Source organism: Streptopelia decaocto, assembly GCF_964273445.1.
Source record: "Streptopelia decaocto genome assembly, chromosome: 2".
Lineage (NCBI taxonomy): Eukaryota > Metazoa > Chordata > Aves > Columbiformes > Columbidae > Streptopelia > Streptopelia decaocto.
Genome location: NC_138655.1, coordinates 38,599,736 through 38,619,876, shown reverse-complemented (window position 1 = coordinate 38,619,876; position 20,141 = coordinate 38,599,736). Strand labels below are relative to the sequence as shown.

The window sequence follows — 20,141 nt, the reverse complement described above, 5'->3', positions numbered from 1 at the left end:
CTCAGAGGGCAGAAATAGCAGCATCCAGTGCTCAAGTTTTACAGAAGGAATTTGCATTAAAATAAGAGGAAAAAAAAAAAAAAATCAGTGCCAGCATAATGCCATTTGACATGACAGTGACTGCTTCATCCATGCTGCTTATAGGTGGTCACTTGTTTCAGCATCTAGCAAAAATTATTCTTAACTTTTGAAGCCCTTATAAAACTGTCAGCTAAGCGGAATGAGCTGTGTGGGCAGCAGATGCACCCAATTTTAATGCTGTATTTTTTTCCACAGACATCTCTGGAGCCTGTTAGGTATGTGTGTGTGTATGTGTGTGTGTGCGCATGTGACAGAGGGGTGCTAGGGAGACCCACTGGACACATTCACTAGTGATTAATGGTTCAATCCAGATTGTTTCATTTAGGTCATAACAGCAAATTAAAGCTCCGCAGAGCCATTTATCCCCTTCCCTCCTGCAGTCAGTGAAAGGTGTAGCCAGAAACGTATGCCGATTGCAGATGCGTGCCATGTTTAACATGAAAAAGGAAAACTCAGAATTATTCAGTACAAGCTTCTGTTAGAAGGAAATGTGGAAGAATAGAAGAACTGAAATGCCAAAGATCAGTTTGTTATTTCTCTATTTGCTCTAGCTGCAAAGAGACTCCCATCCCTTCATTGAAATGGAAAATGAATTAAAGAAATAAAACAAAATTCGTTATCAAATGGCATGTGCAGTGACTTTATTTCCTAAAACTGTTACAACCACTGTACACACTTCTAGTCTTCAGTTAAACTGCCATATGTTGACAATTTACCAGAAAAAGCAGTTGGCAACAACATATCAAAGGTAGCAGTGTAAACCATATATATAAAATGAGATGATGATGGGCTCAAGAGCTTTTAACGTGCCTCTAGAACATCCGCTGAATTTGGAAGTGATACACTGAAGTGATGATATAGTTCAACTGGACACGGTCAGCCCTAACAGACGGAGTAACAAAATCCTGCCTTTCTCTACAACAACATTTTATGGCCGCACAGGGTAAAAAGAAAGGACATTCTGACAGATCCTATCCAGATCATATCAACACACTGGGGACTTACCACTGGTCTTTGTACAGAACAGCCTCACTCATGCTAACCTTCTCCTGCAGCAGCATCTCCTTGATACAAAGCCTGGTCTCCATGATAGAGAACAAGTCTTTAAGGCAGTGGATGATCCCAGCAAGGCAACAAAGGAGTCAGAAAAAGAAGCAAAAGCTTACAGGAACATTAAACAAATAAGACAACTAAGGCTGTTTGTCTTTGGGATTTCTTGCATTGCCCCTCCCCTGGCATTACCACCTATTACAGAAAACCAGGATGACAACTCCTGGTAATGGGACACAGCTCCCTTCCCTTCCTTGCACTCATGATGACTCACAGACATTTGGATTTGTCACAGAGAACTTGCTTAAAGCAGAAAGTAAAAACAAAACAAAAACAAAAAGAGGCAGACACTGGCTATTATACTGCAGCATTAATGGAGAAATACTTTGGTTTATGATTTTTCTCTGTTAATACACTTAACTCCACTGCATCTTTGTGATGACCTGTTACAATCACTGTTCATTCAAGTGGGACTCGTTCTGCCCAAGAAGTGCAAATACAGCCCTTGAGGATTAAATCTCACAGAGGATTAGAATTATTTATTTTCTTTAGCTGTGGCATGAATAAATACATACGATGTCTTGTATTTAACTGCATGATGCCTGTATTTAAGTGTAGAATATTTATACAGACAAGCAAGGTAACTACCGGCCAGGAGGAATCCACCTCCAACATCATGATGAGTATGTACTCCCTTACAAACAGGAGTTTGCTCTCCTTGGGATATTGCTCTCCTCTGTCATTCCCCTCTGTAAATAAATCTAAAGACAAAAATACTTAAACTGCAATGGTTCTCCATTTAAAAAGATTTCCATTCACTTCTTCCATTAGCATTTTCAATGTTGAAAAGCTTTTTCAAGATGAAGTACCGGTTGGCAAACGGGAATGCCTAAAATAGTATATTACTTATTCACTGCATAGTTTCAGTAGATTGTTATATATATCCTCCCCATGTATACAGCTAATCCAATAACTGTACCTAACAAAAATACATGCACTCAGCTCCTTGAGAGGGAGGCACAGAGTAGATTCACTTCAATGTTGCAGGAGCTGTTTATAACACACCTTGTCATAGTCAAGGCACTTAAGACTTTAAATGGGCAATATGTCACTACAGAATTTAATAAACAGCGCTACTCTGGCATACACACATCTTGGGTAGATTACTTTTATCTGTTTGCCAATCACAATCAGAAAAGATAAAGTATGAGACTTCAAAGGAAAAATGAAAAAATCTGAAGGACGGCACAGATTTTTATAAATAAAGCTCCAAAGCTTTTAAAACTCCTTTAGTATTTACTCTGAGGTATAGAAACTAAAATGCAACATTAATAAAAATATTCCTAAACCACAAATTTTTGTTCAAATCATTTTTGATTCCTTCTTTACAAACTATGTCTTTATTTTAGAGAATTACAAAATAGCTTATAATTTGTACTGCTTGATCACTTTCCAGAGATACAAAATACAGCTACTGACTAAACAACTATTTTACTATGAGTCCCCACAATAACAAGTACCTTATTTCCAGTTTTGCACATAATTCTCCTAAAGATCTCCAAAAGTACTTTTATATTAAGTGTGAATCTTATAAATCTTCTCTGTTGTCATGATGATTAACTGAGAACCGTTACTTTCTTGTATATTGTGTATGGTCCCAGTGTTGTTTTTCTTACAGACAACATATTAAAGCCCGATTATCATAGCTGTCTAAAACTCCTGATCAGAGAGGGTTTAGCAGTTTAATAGTCATAAAGGAAATTAAAGTGCACAGCTCCAGAAACTGGTTACACTAAAGTATGGTGCAATCCCCATGTGTTACATGGCATTACAAGATTTAATTATCTAGTAAAATACAAGATCTGAAAAGCATTCAGTGTATGGGAATGAAAACTCCTATCTATATTTTACTTCAGCAAACATGCCACTCTGGTCATGACACTTGGGTACCGTGATGTGGTCTCTGCAGTACAAAATGACTGAGCTTTAAACAAATGACTTTCCAGTGTGGAATAGCCAAAGCTGTGGAGACAAAGGAACCTCCATGTCTCCCTGCTTAGTGTTTGTCTCTCACAACCTTCGGTGATGATGCCACAGCTCTTGACACGCCCTGAGCGTCCTATGACACCCATCACCATCAGCACAACCTCCAGTCTGTCTTTCCTGTTAGTGTTCTTACAAGTTGAGGGTGAGGGTCCTGCACCCTCCATTTCCTCTTAAACAGTACAGAGCCAAAAGACTTGCCGACTGCTTAAATATCCAACCAGCTTGCTTTCTTGAAAATAGGCCTTTTTACCACATATGTAAATTCAATATGGCAAATGCAGAGCATACTGTAAACAGTACTGGGAAAAGACCACTTCAGCATTCTGTCATATATTTCAAGACAAGGAAAACACTATTAAGACAATTAAGGGATCATTCTAGCACTCTGTAGGATGCTTGCAGCAGAAGTTAATACAAGTTAATAATCTGAAGCTCTGCATTCTGGCAGGAAACCAAGTTAGAACTTGTCCTTCTGCACGAAGGACAAGAAATACTTTATATATTTTTTCTGCTGAATGACCAACCACGGGCAGCCTAGAAGAAGCCCCTGGAAGAAGGTGCCCCAGACTCTTGCTGAGTAGAAAATGGATATCACAACATAAGCTTTTGTAATGATAGGAAAAGCAGCAGTTCACCACATAATCCTAAGAACTGTCAAGCACTTTAAGATCTGAGCCTAGAGATGTCACATTTGCTCAACATGTTCCAAAATCACATTATCAAACTGAAGGTTGCCTGCTAACTAAAAGAACTATTTTCGTTTAGAAGAATAAAGCTTCTCTAAGCAGCTGATTACACAAGTTTCTGTTTGCATTTCCAGGAAGGCAAGAGAAGGCCACACTTGGCAAAAATGAAATCTGCTCATACATAGTGTTTTCCTTCTGCTGATAGCTAGACATGCAGTTACATATATATTGCTTCTTAAAAAATAGTGGTTGATTGAAGAAGGCTTGTTCATAATTATGCTAGAAAAATACAGTTACTCAGGTAGAAAAAAAGTACAAAACACACATAACCCATTCACATTATCTACAGGTGATAACATAGGGACACGTTCAATGCCTTAAAGCAGCTAACGTTACAGCTGCATACTGATTTTCAAAGTTGGTTGTGTGCAGGTGTTTATAAATATCTGACATGTTGCTTCCCAGATAAAATCCTAGCAAACATTTCCAGGATGTAGAAATGCAAATCTTGTACCTGAAGAAGGCCAGGCAGGTGACTGCTTTTTGTACACATAATACAGGCATAGGAAAAACATCTGCACATTCCTCAGTTTGAAAATCCACACGTATTGCTCTTTGGCTGACAAGATTTGTATTTTCAAACTTGCAGCCGTAAAAACAATACATATCAGTGCTGTATCAGTATGAAACAAAACATGGCTTTTTTTCTTTTCTTTTCCTTCTTATTTTCCTTTTTTAAATCAAGTCCTCTGTGATTGTAGAGTGTCATCTTTATCTTTTCTAACCTTTAAAATAATAGTATTCTTTGTATGCTGGATAAATTAATCCTATTGGCGTACTCCAAAGGGGTTTAAGCTCCTCTGCTCCACACATCAGAAGGAACCCCTTAAATAGCAGGAAGGGTGCGCCTCTGTTGTGCTGTTAACTCAGGGTGCCACACGTCCACAATGAATATCAGGCGATAATTTTCAGCATCCTGCCATACCTCATGTTCAAAAGAGTCATCAAAAATAAGAACTTTCCCTTCTTCCCAGGTTCTGCAACACAAAAAAAAAAGAACACGTTTTAGTGTAGTACTTGAAGTGCTGTGGAGAAGGCAAGCTATATATCATTTCTGAAGATGATCTTTGACATACAAGAATGATTTAAACAGTATATATTTCATAGTCAGGATTTTACTACCTAATATAAAGAGATTGCAGTAGCAGAGTTTTAAGTGAAATGAACTACAGAAAGATGAGTCTAATGGACCTTCATATTACTGAGGGATTGTTTCCCCTCACTCTGCACAGTTATGCCCACATACACATTCAGACATTCATAATTCGTTATTTATATACTTTTAAGTTGAGTCCAGTAAGCAGGGAATAGGTATAATACTAGTGCAGTAATCAGCTTTTCTCCTTTTCTAATCAGGTACATATATAACGAGTGATGGACACTGAGGGAATGACCAGTAATATGGTAATACGGTTTGAAAACAAATTACATTAAATCAATCTGCCTTTTCTAAAGATCAGAACAACAGAATTAGGCCCTGATCATGCCCAAAATTTCAGGGCTGTTAACAGTCTTGTCCATAAATCCATGTAAAGCAGAGAGTCTAAAGATTTTTCTTCACAGGGAGGCTACAATGCCACAGGGTACACTGGGTTAACTATACTGTTAAAGCTGAACTAAAAGGATGAGACCACGTAACTTAAAGCCCCTCTGCTTGTCAAGCACTTCTTAGGCAGAGAAGATCACTGAACAGACATAAGTAGCCTGAGCGTTCATTATGGCATGGAAGAATCAAATTTTAACAGTTGTACTTTTCCAAGATTTGTACCTTTGTTAGGCACAAAAAGGGATACTCACAATTTATTCAAAGTGGTTTGGCTTTGCGCATGAGCATAATTTGAAAAATTAATAAAATTAGCATATTTAAAAGCCATGGCAAGAGGCAATGTAGAAGGGACATATTAGTTGTTGGAAGAATCAGTGTTCCTGTCAATTTTATGAAGTATAAAATCACAGGATAATTTAGATCAGAAGAAACTTTGGAATGGTCTCTGCTCCAAGCCTCTGGTGATAGCAGGACTTACTGCAACATTAGATCCAGCTTTGAGGTTAGATGAGATATCTCAGGTTCTCAACCAGCGAATTTTTTAGTATCTGCAACCACAGACATTCCACCATTTCTTCATGTGTTTCACCAACTTCATTGTGAAAATTTCCTTCTATCTAGAGGGAATCTCTTTCATTGACACTTGTGTCCATTACCTCTCATTCCATACTTGCACACCTTTGAAAAGAGTCTGGCTCTGCCTGCCATGCAGTCACCCATTAGTAGGTGAAAACAGTAATTGGGCTCCCCTTTAGCCATCTCTTTTTCAGACGCCAGACCAACTCTCTGAGCGTCTCCTTGTGTGTCACAGGCTCCAGTCTCCTAATGATCTTTTTTATCCTCCACTGAAGTTCCTCTAGTTTATCAATTACCTTTTTTAAAAAGAGCCCCAAACTAGACACAGAACTCCAGAGGCAGTGTCTTGGGTGCAGAAGAGAGGGAAAAAATTGCTCTCCGCAAACTGTTTCTTACGCACTAACACAGTCCAGCAGGCACTCAGCCTTCTTCAAGACAAGAGCACATGATGACTCACATTCAACTTGTTCCCAAGGACCCTGTAAGTCCTTTTCATCAATGCTGCTTTCATCTTCCAGTCTGTACTGTTGCAAGGTGTTAATCTGTCATCAGTTGCAAGAGTTTTGCATTTGCTTTGTTGAACTTCTTGAAGTTTCAGCAGGCACACTTCTCCAGCCTGCTGAGATCTGGGTTCATAATTTCAAATTGAGGTTTAATGCCTACTTAAATGTAGTTCTGATACTGCAAAAAGTCAGCTACTGATCGGTGACCATTAGTGATAATGTCACAACTTGTCAAAAAGTAACTGTGCCAATTGTTTGTCACTGCCCTTCAGATCTCAGTCTCACCTACCACATTTAGACAAAGCAGCTGATAATGTGTTACATGGTTTGTCTGTTGTAAAGTCAGACAATGGCAGGAGCAAAGCAAAGTCATTTTGCATTACAGCAGGACAAAAGCATGGGCCTGATTATAACCCTTCAGGTGAGCCTGGATGAATACCAGTCAAGGCAATATTTGTCAAAGTGTTACCTCCTAAAGCCCCTCTACAATGACCACATAATCAAGTTTTTTAACAGGATCCCTTAGGAACTGAGGCAGTCCATGAGGATGGATGCCCTTAAAGGGAATTAGGAACTGTGGATAGCAGTGATGATAAATAAACAAAGCTCTTGCCAAAGACAGAAATGCATTGCTTAGCTCATTCAGCTGTGTTCATTCACAGAGAAAATCTTATTTCTTTTCAAAAGCAGGGTGAGAATGAGATTTAGACTTCCAAGTTATCTTGGTATTTTAATTTTTAATTCAACAAAAGCAAAAATTAACCATCAAAATTTATGGGGTTGTGATGCAGTGTTCTGAAGAGAAATGGAAATTGAAATTGGATCATTTTAACTGAAATGATAATCTAAACCTATTTTAAGCAAGAGTAGATAAACCAGAAAGCATAACATAGTAAAAAATGCACACTGGCTTGCACAAAGACATCAGCCTTGAAGGCCCAGATAATGAACCTTTTGCAGGTTTCAGCTCTGCTCATGTGTTTTTCCTGCTATCACATCAGTTATCTGATAACAAAAATGTTTTATGTCATACAGACCCCGAGTCTCTGCTACCGCACTTAAGTTACATTGATATTATTCAAGTTAGCAGGAGTCAATCACTTGCGATGTTATGACGTGGTAAAAAAATGAAGCTGACTTTGAGGGTTTTTTGGGGGGTGTGTTTTCTTTGTTGTTTTGAGGGTATTTGGAGGATTTGTTTTTGCTTGTTTAGGGATATTTTGTTATTAATTATTGTGTTACATTTGTTATTATGTTTTTTCTGTTGTTTGGACAGTTGGCTTTTTTTAATTACACCAAGCCTGAAAAATCCTGCCCTAAATAGCCTGAAAGTGCAGCTCAGTTGAGGACAATAAAAACTCCGAACATCCAGATGAAGTAGCTTCAGAGGTTAAAACCCAGGGTCTATCATTTGCATCATAACGGGTTGGGCTGTTTTGCACAACAAAGAAAAAGCCATAAAGTTGACAGAGCTATTAGCCCCTTTTGAACAAATAACAGACCCCGACATTGGCATGCAAATAAGTATTTTCTAGGAGGTTTCATGATGTGAGAAACACTTCACAGTGGGAACACAGGGATGATACTTTTCTGCTCTGGGGCTGAGCCACTTTGGGGTAATTTCTGTATCACCTGCCTGGCTTTAGAGCCACCTGTTACAGGTGAGATCTGGGACTGGCTTCTGCATAAGGCCGTAATTCTGCGCCTTAATTTCAAAACCTGGTTACCTTGTCTGACAGAGATGTTCTGTTTTGATAACTAGGTATTATTTACCTACCATTTTTGTGCATTGTACTCTACACTTTACAGAGCTGGTACTTCAAAATAACCCAACAACCTAAAATTACCAGAGCTATACAGAATAACAATGAGGAGTATCAGCTCCTAGCAGCTGCAGGTGAAGGAATAAAATACAGAGCTAGACAGAATTGAGTTGCCTATCAAAGGATGAGTTGCATTGTAACATTGCCCCTCTAAACACCCACACTGGGTGGCACAGAGGTAACCAAGCACAAAATTCTCATTGTTTCTGTTCTCTATCTCATACACTCAGCAGTGGGCCAGGAGGTCAGAAGAGGCCTGACCTACGCTAACCTTCATGTTTGAGCCAGCTCTCCTGTTTGAAACCACCAGTTTATCACCGCTCTGGACCACCAGGAGGGGAGGAACAGAAAGTGCCCAAGGTAGCATTTCCTTCTGACACCATTCCCTTCCATATTAGTTCATCCACCTCCTCTTTCATGGGAGAAGGGATGTAAAAAAAAACCCTGTCTCTGATCCTGAATGCATATCTCTTGCCAAAAGCAACTAAAGTTAACACACCAGCACAGGCTGCAGTCAGCTCTTGAATGTTTTACATTTCAAATAGGAATCCAGTGCTCTGTCTCCACTCTTGACCTTGAGGGAGTGTTGCTACCAAGGTGGTATTTAAGTTCATTTTCCACAGGACTAACCCTTTTTGCTGGGTGAAGACAAAGAAGGGTGCCAGCCATAATGATGGGTGGTGAGCTGTGGACACCTGCTCTCTTGGCAGCAGAACAAAACCACCACTCAGGTCACACAAGCTACTAAACAGCCACCTAATCTGAATTCACAATAATGTCCTAAAGTGAAAAGACTCCATGTCTCTGTGTTAGCCCTCTACCTCTCCCTCCATCCAACTTATTTTGGATATTAGATTGAATGCTGGAAGCAAATGTCTATCACTACCTACATGTAGGTAGTGTAGATTGCAATATTGACTGTGACAGATTATTAAATAAGATATATTTTGGCAGGAGTCTATAGTGACAACGTTTTTGGTTATTAACAGTTGGATACTTCTGTCTTCACAAATTCTAAACATTTGTTGTTATAGTTGTTTTCAAATGTCATGAAAAAAAAAATCTTTGATACATATTGTAGTCATACAGACAGGAGTGGCATTTCATTTCTCAACATCAAAAATATCTGTACATTACTACCATGAGAGGAATTGAAAATTAACACTTGTTGCACTCAGATGGTGCCGACAAGACACAGAATCTTCCCAAAATATACATATAGACATTAAGTATCATTAAGATTTCACATAAGTCTCAGAAAATTGTCTGTAAGCAAAAAGCAATATAGTTAATACTACATTTTCTGTTGTGTTTAATAATAGAATGCAAAAACTTATCACATTTTCTCATATTTCTCAAAGGAGTATATGCCCTGACCGTAAATACATAAGCTATTGCATTTTATTTTGGTTTTTGCAATGAGCAGAGACAAAACTGGTCTTCATCATAATTTTTCCCTAAAGGATAAGAATTCTTACTTAGAGTACACTCTAAAGAAATTTGCTATCTGCGTAATTCATTGGGTCAAACACTTCATAGGTGTCTTCATCTTGAAATCAACTTCAACTGGAATATTTTTAATTGAATTATAACAAATACTACCAGCTAGGAAGGAGGCATCATGGTGGTGAAAACAGAGGTACAGCTTAGTTGCAGCTTTTGCTGAATGAGCAATGAATTCTAAGTTCCTTCAAAAACAAAGCAAATAGAGGAACTCTGCTGGGAACTGTATTAGACTGGCATTGTAGAAGTAAACACAAAGACTCTTGTGGACTAAACCCACTGTTATTTCCATACCATAACAAAGAAGAGCAGCTTTGTCGCCAAAGATTCTTCTGGTGTTGTTTACAAACTGATGTTTATACACTTGTACCAAGAGTTAGGGTGCAAATCGCCTGTTTAACAAAATAGACTACACCTCCTGATCAGTAAAACATCCCATCTTTTTTTTAGTTACATGCAGTTTCACCTCTTTTTCAGCCTTGAGGAAGGTGGGAAAAAACAAAAACAAACAAACAACAACAAAACCCAACTGTACCTGTTTTCCTGCGCACACCGAATTCTGCAGCCTTCCTTAGGTATCACCAAGCCCAAATGCATCCTTAGCCGACAATTGGTGGGCCCTGTGTGGGGCCAGACATGAGTCCCCGGGTGCATGATAGAGTATTTGATCTGCAAGAAGAGAAAGGCAGGGCCTTCAACATGTTCAGCTTCACAACCACACTGCTGGGAGTTCGGGGCTTCATTACATCTCACCCTTGACGGTGGGCCAAAAGTGCAATGGCACCTTTTGTTAGAATTTCAGCAACATTTGCGCATTCTCGCATCCTAAATGCGTTCAATACTACAAAAAAACAAGTTGTGTGGGGAGGTGTGTTATGTGTGTGTGTAGAAGTGCATATTTTTCATTTTGCTTAAAATAACCAGTATTCATATTTCAACTTGAAAATTCTTACCTCCTATCTACAACTAGAAAAATACCTTCTTTCTTATGGAAAGACTTACAGACACTCATCGTTTAAAAGGACAGACCACAGGAGACACAAGGCGTGTGTTAGCCACACTGATTGGTCCCTCTCAGATGACAACATGGCTGTGAAGGTCACTGTCAGCCTTGGCTGGAGCAACCATGAGACGGTGGAGTTCAGGATCATGGGAGAAAGGAGAAAGGCAAAAAGCAGGATTACTACCCACAGCTTTAGGTGAGCACACTTGGGTTTATTCAGGGATCTGTTGGGAAAAATCCCATGAGATACACTGCTGGTGACAAGAGGGGTCTAGGACAGCCAGCTGATTTTTAAGTATCAGCTTGTCCAAGCTCAAGAATGGTTCAACCCCATGTGCAGGAAGCATGGCGACCCGGACAAAGTTGAAACACAAAAAGGAAGCATACGAGAGGTGGAAGCAGCATCAGGTCACCCAGGAAGACTCCAGAGGGAGTCTCTGAGCACGCAGGAATGAAGTTAGGAAAGTCAAAGCACTCCTGGTGTAGAATCTGGAGATGGAAGTGAAGGGCAACAAGAAAGGTTTCTACAAATAGAATGGCAGTAAAAGGAAGGCAAGGGAAAACACGGGCCTGCTGCTAAACACCGCAGGAGATCTGATGACAAAGTACGTGGAAAAGGCTGAAACACTACAGGCTTTCTTTGCCGCAATCTTTATTGGTATGACTGACCTTCAGGAATTCCAGGCATCTGAGACCAGTGGAAAAGACTGGAGCAAAGAAAACTTACTTTCAGTGGAGAAGGATCAGGTTAACATTTAAAAAAACTCAACAAACCGGTCTATGGGTCCTGATGGGATCCACACATGAGTGCTAAGGAAGATGGACGGTCTTGTGAATCCACACTCAATAATCTTTGAAAGGTCATGGCAAGCAGCAAAAGCCACTGAGGACTGGTGGAAAGCAAGTGTTGTTCTTATCTTCAGGAAGGGGAAAGGGGAGGATCTGAGGGACTACAGGCTAGTTAGCCTCACCTTGATCCCTGGAAGGTGATGGAACAAGTAATCCTAGAAACCGTTTCCAAACACATGAAGGAAAAGAAGGTGACTGGGAGCAGTCAGCATGGATTTATGAAGGGGAAATTGTACTTTACCAGCTTTCTATGGTGAGATGTTTAGCTTGGTGGATGAGGGGAGATTAGTAGATATTGTTTACCTCAACTTCAGTAAGACTTTCAACACTGTCTGCCATAAACATCCCCATTGACAAATGGATGAAATAGAAATCAGGTAGGTTGACAGTGAGGTGGATTGAAAACTGGCAGTTCAGCCAGGCTTATCAGAGGTGTACCCCAGGGCTCAGTACTGGGTCCAACACTGTTTAATTGCTTCACAAAAGACTCAGATGATAGGACAGAGTGCCTCTCCTTCAGCAAGTTTGCCTTTTTTTTTTGCCATTCATAGTGACCTTGGCAGGCTGGAGAGAGGAGCAAACAGGAATCTTATGATGTTCAACAAAGAGAAATGTAAAATGCTGCTCTGGGAAGGAGTAAACCCATGTACCAATACAAGCTGGTGGATAATTGCCTGGAAAGCAACTTCCCAGAAAAAGACTGGAGGGTCCTCATAGACAACATTTTGAACATGAGCCAGCAATGTGCCCCTGGAGCAAAGAAGACCAACAGCCTCCAGGGCTGCATTAGGGAGAGCTTTGGCAGCAGGTTGAAGGAGGTTATCCTTCCTACTCAGAGCTGGTGAGACATTTCAAGTGCTGGGTCCAGTTCTGTGCTACCTACTATGAGAAAGACATGGACATAGTGGAGAAAGTCTAATGAAGGGCTATAAAGGTGATTAAGGGCTTGGAGCATCTGACATACAAGGGGAAGCTGAGAGAGCTGTGACTTGCTGCCTGGGGAACAGAAGGCTCAAGAGGGGATCTTATCAATATATATAAATACCTGATGGGAGGAGTGAAGAAGACAGAGGCGGGCTCTTCCCAGTGGTATCCAGTGAAAGGCAAAGAGGCAATAGACACAGATTGAAATATAGAAAACTCTATTTAAACATAAAACACTTTTTTACTGGACACTGGAACAGGTTGCCCAAAGAGGCTGTAGAGTCTCGGTCCTTAGAGGCATTCAAAACTTGCCTGGACACAGTCCTGAGCAACCTGCTGTAGCTCATTGTGCTTTGAGCAATTGGTCAGACTAGGTCATCTCCAGACATCCCTTCCCAGCTCAACCTATCTGTGATTCTACACTAACTCAATGAACAGAAACTGTGAATAACGCATGACAGTGGTGAGAAGCATCTTTTCAACTGAGAATATGCACATCTGTCTAGGATAGGGTAACTTTGATAAATCTTAGGGTTTAAGGTTTTGCTTGCTCTCCAGCTGTAACAAAATCAGCAGAAGACAGTCTGTGCCTAATGCCTTAGCCATTCCCACCATCTGAGGTGTCAGCTTATCAGCAATTTCTTAAGACAGCAAATGATAAATTCCAGTGGCCGTGGTGAGCATAGATGCTCCAGCCCACGACCTCTGAGACACTGAGATGTGTTAACTTGATTGCCCTGTCAGACTCTAATGCAATGCAAATAACTGGCTGTGCAGAATAGTTACTAATACCCCAGAGAAACAACTTCTTTAATGCTAATATACCAGCACTGCAGAATGATTACTGTAATGTATTTTATCTGCCCACACAGATCAGTCTAAATGTGTCTGTGAATTATATGTATGTGCTGTACTCAAGTACTATATATAAAGATTCACAAACTACCAATGAGTTGAACTATGGTTGTAAAGTCAAATGCCAAAGAGTTAGGAAATGGCCAGAATTAAACCTGCTGCGCTGCTTTTAGTTTACTGTTATTTTTAAGAAGAAAGATAAGATTTTTAGCAATACAATCACTTGCTATTGTTCTATACAGTCTCTCAGCCACACTGAGAAGGTTGTGAATTACTTTACGTTTCTTTTTATCTTTGTCAATACACAAGATGCCCAGAGCATCTAAAGGGTCTATCTATCACAGAATTCCAAATTTTCTGATTATGTTTGTTCCCACTGCTTCCAAGTGCTTCAATATATGAATAGAGATTATGTGACATTTTTAATTTAATTTACCAGTGAAAATCTGAGGCATGACTAGCATAAGACCAAAATTGTCCTAGGCATCCCCTAATACCAGACCTAAAACTTAAGTCTCTATAGCACCATTTGTCACACTATTTTACAAGTTCAGAACACATGACTACAGCTATAGCTAAGAATATGAAATGCTTCTGCATACAACGTGCTGGTGATAACATGTGGGATGCCAAAGAATGACAAACAAAACTGTAGCTCTCGAAGAAAATTTGCTCTCTGGGATAGATCTATTTTGACTGTGGACGCCACAGAAAGTGGTTTTCTTGACCTGTCTCATCAGTTATATGCACTACCACCAGCTTTTGCAGCAAATCAATGAAGCAACAGCCTTGTTCATTCCTATAACAGTAGCCATCTAGAGTGCTTCTGCACTTCCAAAGCGAGAGTCTGGTGAAAAAGCTGAACACCTATGCTCAAGGCTCTGATTTAGGATTATGCTAGCACTGTGTTTTCCAACTTTTGCATCCTGAATTTTGTAACATGAAGGTTATTCTCATGTAGTCATTACAGATAAAATATAATAAATTTAAATTTAAAAAAATGAAAAATTCTGTCCTACAGAATGACATAACTTCTGTGTTGGGCCATTCATTCAGCTGCGTATGTATTGATCCATACCCTGTAAGTCTACTGCCTGATTTAATGAGCCTAATTTGTAGCCGAGTAGTCAGTATAGACCAGACACTTGAAACAAACTTTGTTGGCACCCAAGGCAACAGCTGATGGATGCAAAATTTCTTTCCTTAACATGTAGGAATGAAGCATGTGACAGCAATACTGTTGTTTGGCTTCCATGAGGTGATTCGCCTCCTGTCTAATGCAGTCAGGCTGAGGTAGATGGGTGAAGTTTATAACAGTGAGCTCACTGAAGTAGTCTTGTAAAGCTAACTTCAGATAAGAGCAATTACAGGAAAAGTCAGGTTAGAAAGGACCTAATCCATTCTCCTGATAAACTCAGGGTTAGCTGTGACTCAGATCAGGTCACCTAGGGTTGAGGTTTAGTAAATTATTACTTATTGGTTGACCCATGACAAGCAATTCGTCACCTACTACAAGCTCTCAGTGAACACAAGGTAAAATAGCTTAAACTATAGAAAGGCTTCAGCTAATGTATTTTACCTTGTATTTGCTGAGGGCTAAAATTGGGCATATTTTTAGTGTTAAATTCATTGTGTGCTTGAGGTATCATCAAATACACCAAGGTCATGCATCCCTCTATACACATTCCCCAAAATCACATGCTGCCACTATTGGGACTTTGCAAAAAAGTAGTTTGACAAGTACCTGCCCTCTTCTGCAGCCAGTAGCTTCCGGGAATCTTTCCAATAAAGCGCATGTTTTCGGAACACTTTTACAAGCATTCTCATTTTTTCTTCCTGGTGAAAATGCATAGAGCACTGGTAAGAGCAATGAACAAACATTTCCTTGTTTTCTGCATTGCAGAAGAACAACAAAGCTGTCAAAGAGCGGACACTGAAGGACAAGTAAATATTATTATTGCCATTTTATAGGTTGCAAAACAGAAGTACTTACACACTGTAACATCAGAGCAGCCTGCACAACTTTACTTTTAAATTATATGTGAAGGCAAGTCTTCCTACCATTTTTAAAATGTGATTCTAAAAGTATAATAATTAATGAAGCTGCATAGAAAAAAAGAGATTGAAATGCGACCAGCATCATGCCATTTCAACACCAGATTACGTTTTGATATAAATTGCTTTTAATATTTTATTTTACAGTGCTTTCTCATATACGAAGTCTTGTAAGAATTTAAGGCCATTCCAATAGCTGGGCCTCCCACTGCACAGCTCAGGGACAGGGCAGCAGGCTTATTAAAATCATATTCTTTTGCTCATACCATTTCTGAATGACAGATCTCACCCAGCTGACAACACAATATTGAGAATGTCTTCCCTCAGGTTGATCTGTACTATGCATTACCACACAAAATGTTAGCAGCCATGCCAGAAGAACAGTATTGTCCTCAAGGGATTGTTAAAAGTGCTAGGGGACAACATGGTTTAGAATGAAGAACTCTTGTTCACTGTCACAGGGGTGCCAGACACTATTTTATTTGTTCCCTTCTTCTGCAGATTCAGGGATTACAAAAGAGTTCTGGAAAAAAATGTGTTGCTACTCTTTATTACGCTATATTAATCTGAGAGGTTGAAATTGGGAAAGAGAAGGAATACAAAACGTTTTACCTTGTTGCCATAAGGTAAACTGGCTCCAGTCTCCTTTTTCTCTTAGATTCTCATCTTCAGGCAGGAAGAGGTTTCTTTTTTTGTCCATCACAGCAAGCCCCTCATCCCGAATGAGCTTCCAGTTCTTTTCTAAGGACTGTTGTGAGAGCCGTGTTACTGCACTGAGAACTTACTGCGTTTGGTTTTAGTAACAATTTTATTTTTCTCTTCTATTATTAACCTTTTTTTTTTTTTTGTAATTTAAAAGCACTTAAAAAGTGTTCGTCATCATTATCAAGGTTTTTTTATATTCAATTCCCTTCTGACACATTAAGGGAGGAAAAACAACTTTCATAGCATTCCTCAGCTACAATTACACTGGGATTGTAAAATTTCAATAATCCCCAGCCTCTTTGCAGACTAAGTCTCACTTTGACTTGCTTTTTGATTAGCCTAAGGGCTCTTTAACAGATCATTTTGTATTGCAAGCTAAGAAGTGTATTGATCTTCTTAAACACTGCACATGTTACCTGGAAGCACTCCTGCAGCTAGAAAACCACTCGCATTACCTGGAAATCCAAGCGCTGACAGAACATGACGGTTCAAAGAGGACAAATGTAAACACATCACTGAAGTTGAAAGTTATAACTACAAAAAGGTTTGCAGAGATTCACTTGCACATGCTGATGCTATCGAAGAAGATCAAATATGACTCAAAATGCTGGGTGATGCTTTATGGACATAACCATTAAAAATGTGTAACCTGCCTTGTACTTCATACAAAGCAAAACTACAAAATAGTAGAATAAAAATTTCTGTTCTCTGCTGCCTTAGGACATTCTATTTGCAAAAATCAGATAGATTAGAAAACCTTTTATTCGACGAATAGTAATTCATTTTAATGCTATATCAATATAAATGAAAAACCCATAGTGTAACAATGGACCTGGATAAAAGTAACTTCCATTTCCCAGCCACTTACTTTGCTCACTAAACCTTATTTTGGATGAATAGTTTTCATTTTTCCTTTGTGCTCTTGAACAAAGTGTTTCTGTAAGGCATTTTCAGTCAATTTCACACTGAAAATAGGCTAAGGTGTGTTCCCACACTACCTTTTTACATGATGTGTTAAGCTGTGTAAAACTCAAAATTCTGTATAACAGAGATCAGACTAGGTGATATAATTGCCCATTTTTAGCCTTAAAACTCCTGATGGTTATTAGCCATCCTCATTTAAATTAAACAGTTGCATTTCCCAGTTGAGCTTTTTCAGTTCAAATGCAAACTGATCCCACAGAATAGGTTGCACATTGATACATCACAAAAGGCTCAGCAGAGCAAGGCATGGCTAGAACATGCTGTCTATGCTACAGCGACTTCCTCTCACTAGAACATTTTGTGTTAGGCTAAGACCTACGAAAATTAGGATTGCACTTCTGTTATTACTGTAATCTCTTCTTCTTAGCAAATTGTTTTCTCTCTCATCCATCAGTAAAGGGGAAGAGCACTTATTTTTCTTGGTGCATTCACCTTATTCCCTCCCACTGATGGGTTTCCATAACATTTATTTAACTGTTAATGTTACGTAGAAAATTGTTTGTTTGTTTCTAGAATATCTTTGGCAAACTGACTTTTCCAAAACACAGGGTACAAAACAGACTGAAAATTTCCACCTAATCAGAGATGAATATGGGCACAGTGCTGGTACTGATTCAGTGCTACCTTACCTACAAAAGGAAACACCACCCTGAGTACCTGATTTTGCACTGTCTGGAGAAGAGAAAGAAAAGAATCACGTTTCCACCAGTCTCAGTTTAAAGTGATACAGATCAACAAAACTGGGACAGTTTATAAGATATTACAAGTGCTTCTCTGTTTCCTCAAAAACCTCCTACTCCCTTGCCTGGAAAAATGTAAGGGGAGTGTTCACCCACACAGACAAGACGATGCATGAAGAGCTCTTGGTGGTCCAAGGAGTTGCAGGCAATAGCTGCTTTGTCACTTCTAATCCCTCATAAGTGCCACAGGCTGAAAGTTGTCCTGCAAAGGTGTTTGTCCTTGCCTTTTAAGGCTCCTTCCCCAACATGTTGGATACAAAAGTGATTTGAATACAAATCACTGATTTTGAACTAACTCATCAATGGGTCTAGATATAATTTGCCCTGAAATGAATAGCGTCTCTGTACTCCTGAAAACCTGGACCCCATCTATAAAACACACTGATAGTGCTTAGCTATGAATAACAGGTAACTCCTAGGTAGAAATGAAGTGGGGAATTCAAACACAGCTCAGGCTTGATCTCCCTGATTTTACAGACTCTTAGGCATACCTTGAATGGTAAGAATGAAAACCACCATTAAAACATAATGACTAAGTCCAGGATTTGGACCCACAGTTCTTGATCCAAGAGCTGGTATCTAAAGAAAAGAGTTAAATACACTTATGCTCCATGATATGTAGGGATTCAAGCCTCAGGTTAAAGCAACAAATTTGTATTGTATTTGGTGCAATGTCCTGAATTCCAAGTGAAGAATCAGGTGGCGACCAGCATTAACAGCATATGTGCTTGTTTCCCAGCAGCCAGTTCCCATAAACCTCCATATGGCTTTTTAAATACAGTTCCTAACAGCAGTGGAAGTTTAGAGTTGCCTTACATCTGGCAATAGTGTAGATTTTATTGGCAAAGACATTACTATATTTAAGTAGGGATTTCTTAATATCAGTTTATGTGTGACTATTATACTAAAAGAATCCATACTCTGTACTGCTAAACCCTTCGAATGCATGGTCATAAATGGAACAGGCAGAGATCAAGAGGTTACTACTCCTCATGTGAGGCATAACGACTGACCACACATCCATTTTAACCACTGGACTATAAAATAAAATCATGGTGAAGACTTAAATCTATTTCACTTTATTACTGAAACAGAGTAGAAGAGTATTCACAATCAGTTACTGGTTCTCCACCAGGGAAATGTTGACAACCTCCAGGTACAAGGCCGGATTTTAAACCTTTCGAGATGATAGATTTCTGGCAGCCATGTGGTCACTCACAGTGCTTAAACATTAGCACTTGTATGCACCACCTCTGCTCTTTTCAACACAAGGCTCCCCTTGAAGCATCCAGCTACACTTTAAATGCACATTTCAATTTAATTTCTCCATTAAATATGAATGCTTAGCTATAATAAGATAAGCCATTATGCCCTAGCTGTCACTCTACAGAAAACGTTATGGATATGTGCTGTGGCCAGTACTTTCATCCTTTTTCTGTGCTTTTTTTTTCTGCACTTGAAGCTTTTAATTAATAAAATCTAAGCCATCAGAGAAAACTGACAATACAAGATCTACTTTAATCAATCAGCTATTCAATGTGCAACATTATTGGCAGAGCATCCTCTGGGTGCTATCGAAAAGTCAAAGGACACAACATGAGGAAAGGACAAAGTTCCCTTGGTCATTACCTATGTATTCATTTCAGAAGGATGAAAAGTCCCTAACATCCAATCGCATTGCACCTCTTTTATTGTTTTTAAATGAGTACCAGAATAGAAGAATAATGCTACACTGAGGTTCTGCAAAAGGTACCAGACAATGATGCAATGACTCAGTAAGACTGGCCAAGGAAAGCTAATTGTTCCAAGGGTTTCAAACATGAGAGTAAGCTTTCCTTTTAGCTGAGCTCAAACAAGAAAGCTAGTTTCTTGAATCTCCAGATCCAAAGGCCTGAAGTACTGTTCATTAGAAACACTAGTAGAACATTTCTATATAAATCACTTGACACACCTCTCCTAATCTAAAGATTTATATTTTCTACTCCCTGAGAAGTCAAACATCACCGCAGATAGCTCTAAAACATCAATAAAATAATATATATTATTTCCTTTTTGTTTGGCAAAAGTATGATAAGAAGTTCCCCGTTTCTCTAACTCTTTTATGGCAGGAAGTATCTATTTCCACACATACATCAAGAATGAGTTCAATATG

General features: G+C 39.2%; 1 protein-coding gene across 10 annotated transcripts in view; it reads right to left on the bottom strand.

The window, feature by feature from the left end:
• Positions 1-716: 716 nt before the first annotated feature.
• ASPH (aspartate beta-hydroxylase) overlaps positions 717-20,141 on the bottom strand; it is a 110,477-nt gene continuing 91,052 nt past the window's right edge. For 7 of the 10 annotated variants that reach the window (XM_082045643.1, XM_082045642.1, XM_082045640.1 and 4 more), the window contains 4 exons: positions 16,173-16,308; positions 15,250-15,341; positions 10,410-10,543; positions 717-4,900 (listed from right to left, as the gene is read on the bottom strand). In XM_082045643.1, the coding sequence (XP_081901769.1) occupies positions 4,750-4,900; positions 10,410-10,543; positions 15,250-15,341; positions 16,173-16,308 (513 nt within the window). In that variant the 3' untranslated portion in view covers positions 717-4,749. The remainder of the gene's footprint in view (positions 4,901-10,409; positions 10,544-15,249; positions 15,342-16,172; positions 16,309-20,141) is intronic. The other 3 variants (XM_082045638.1, XM_082045639.1, XM_082045641.1) reach the window with 3 other exon arrangements.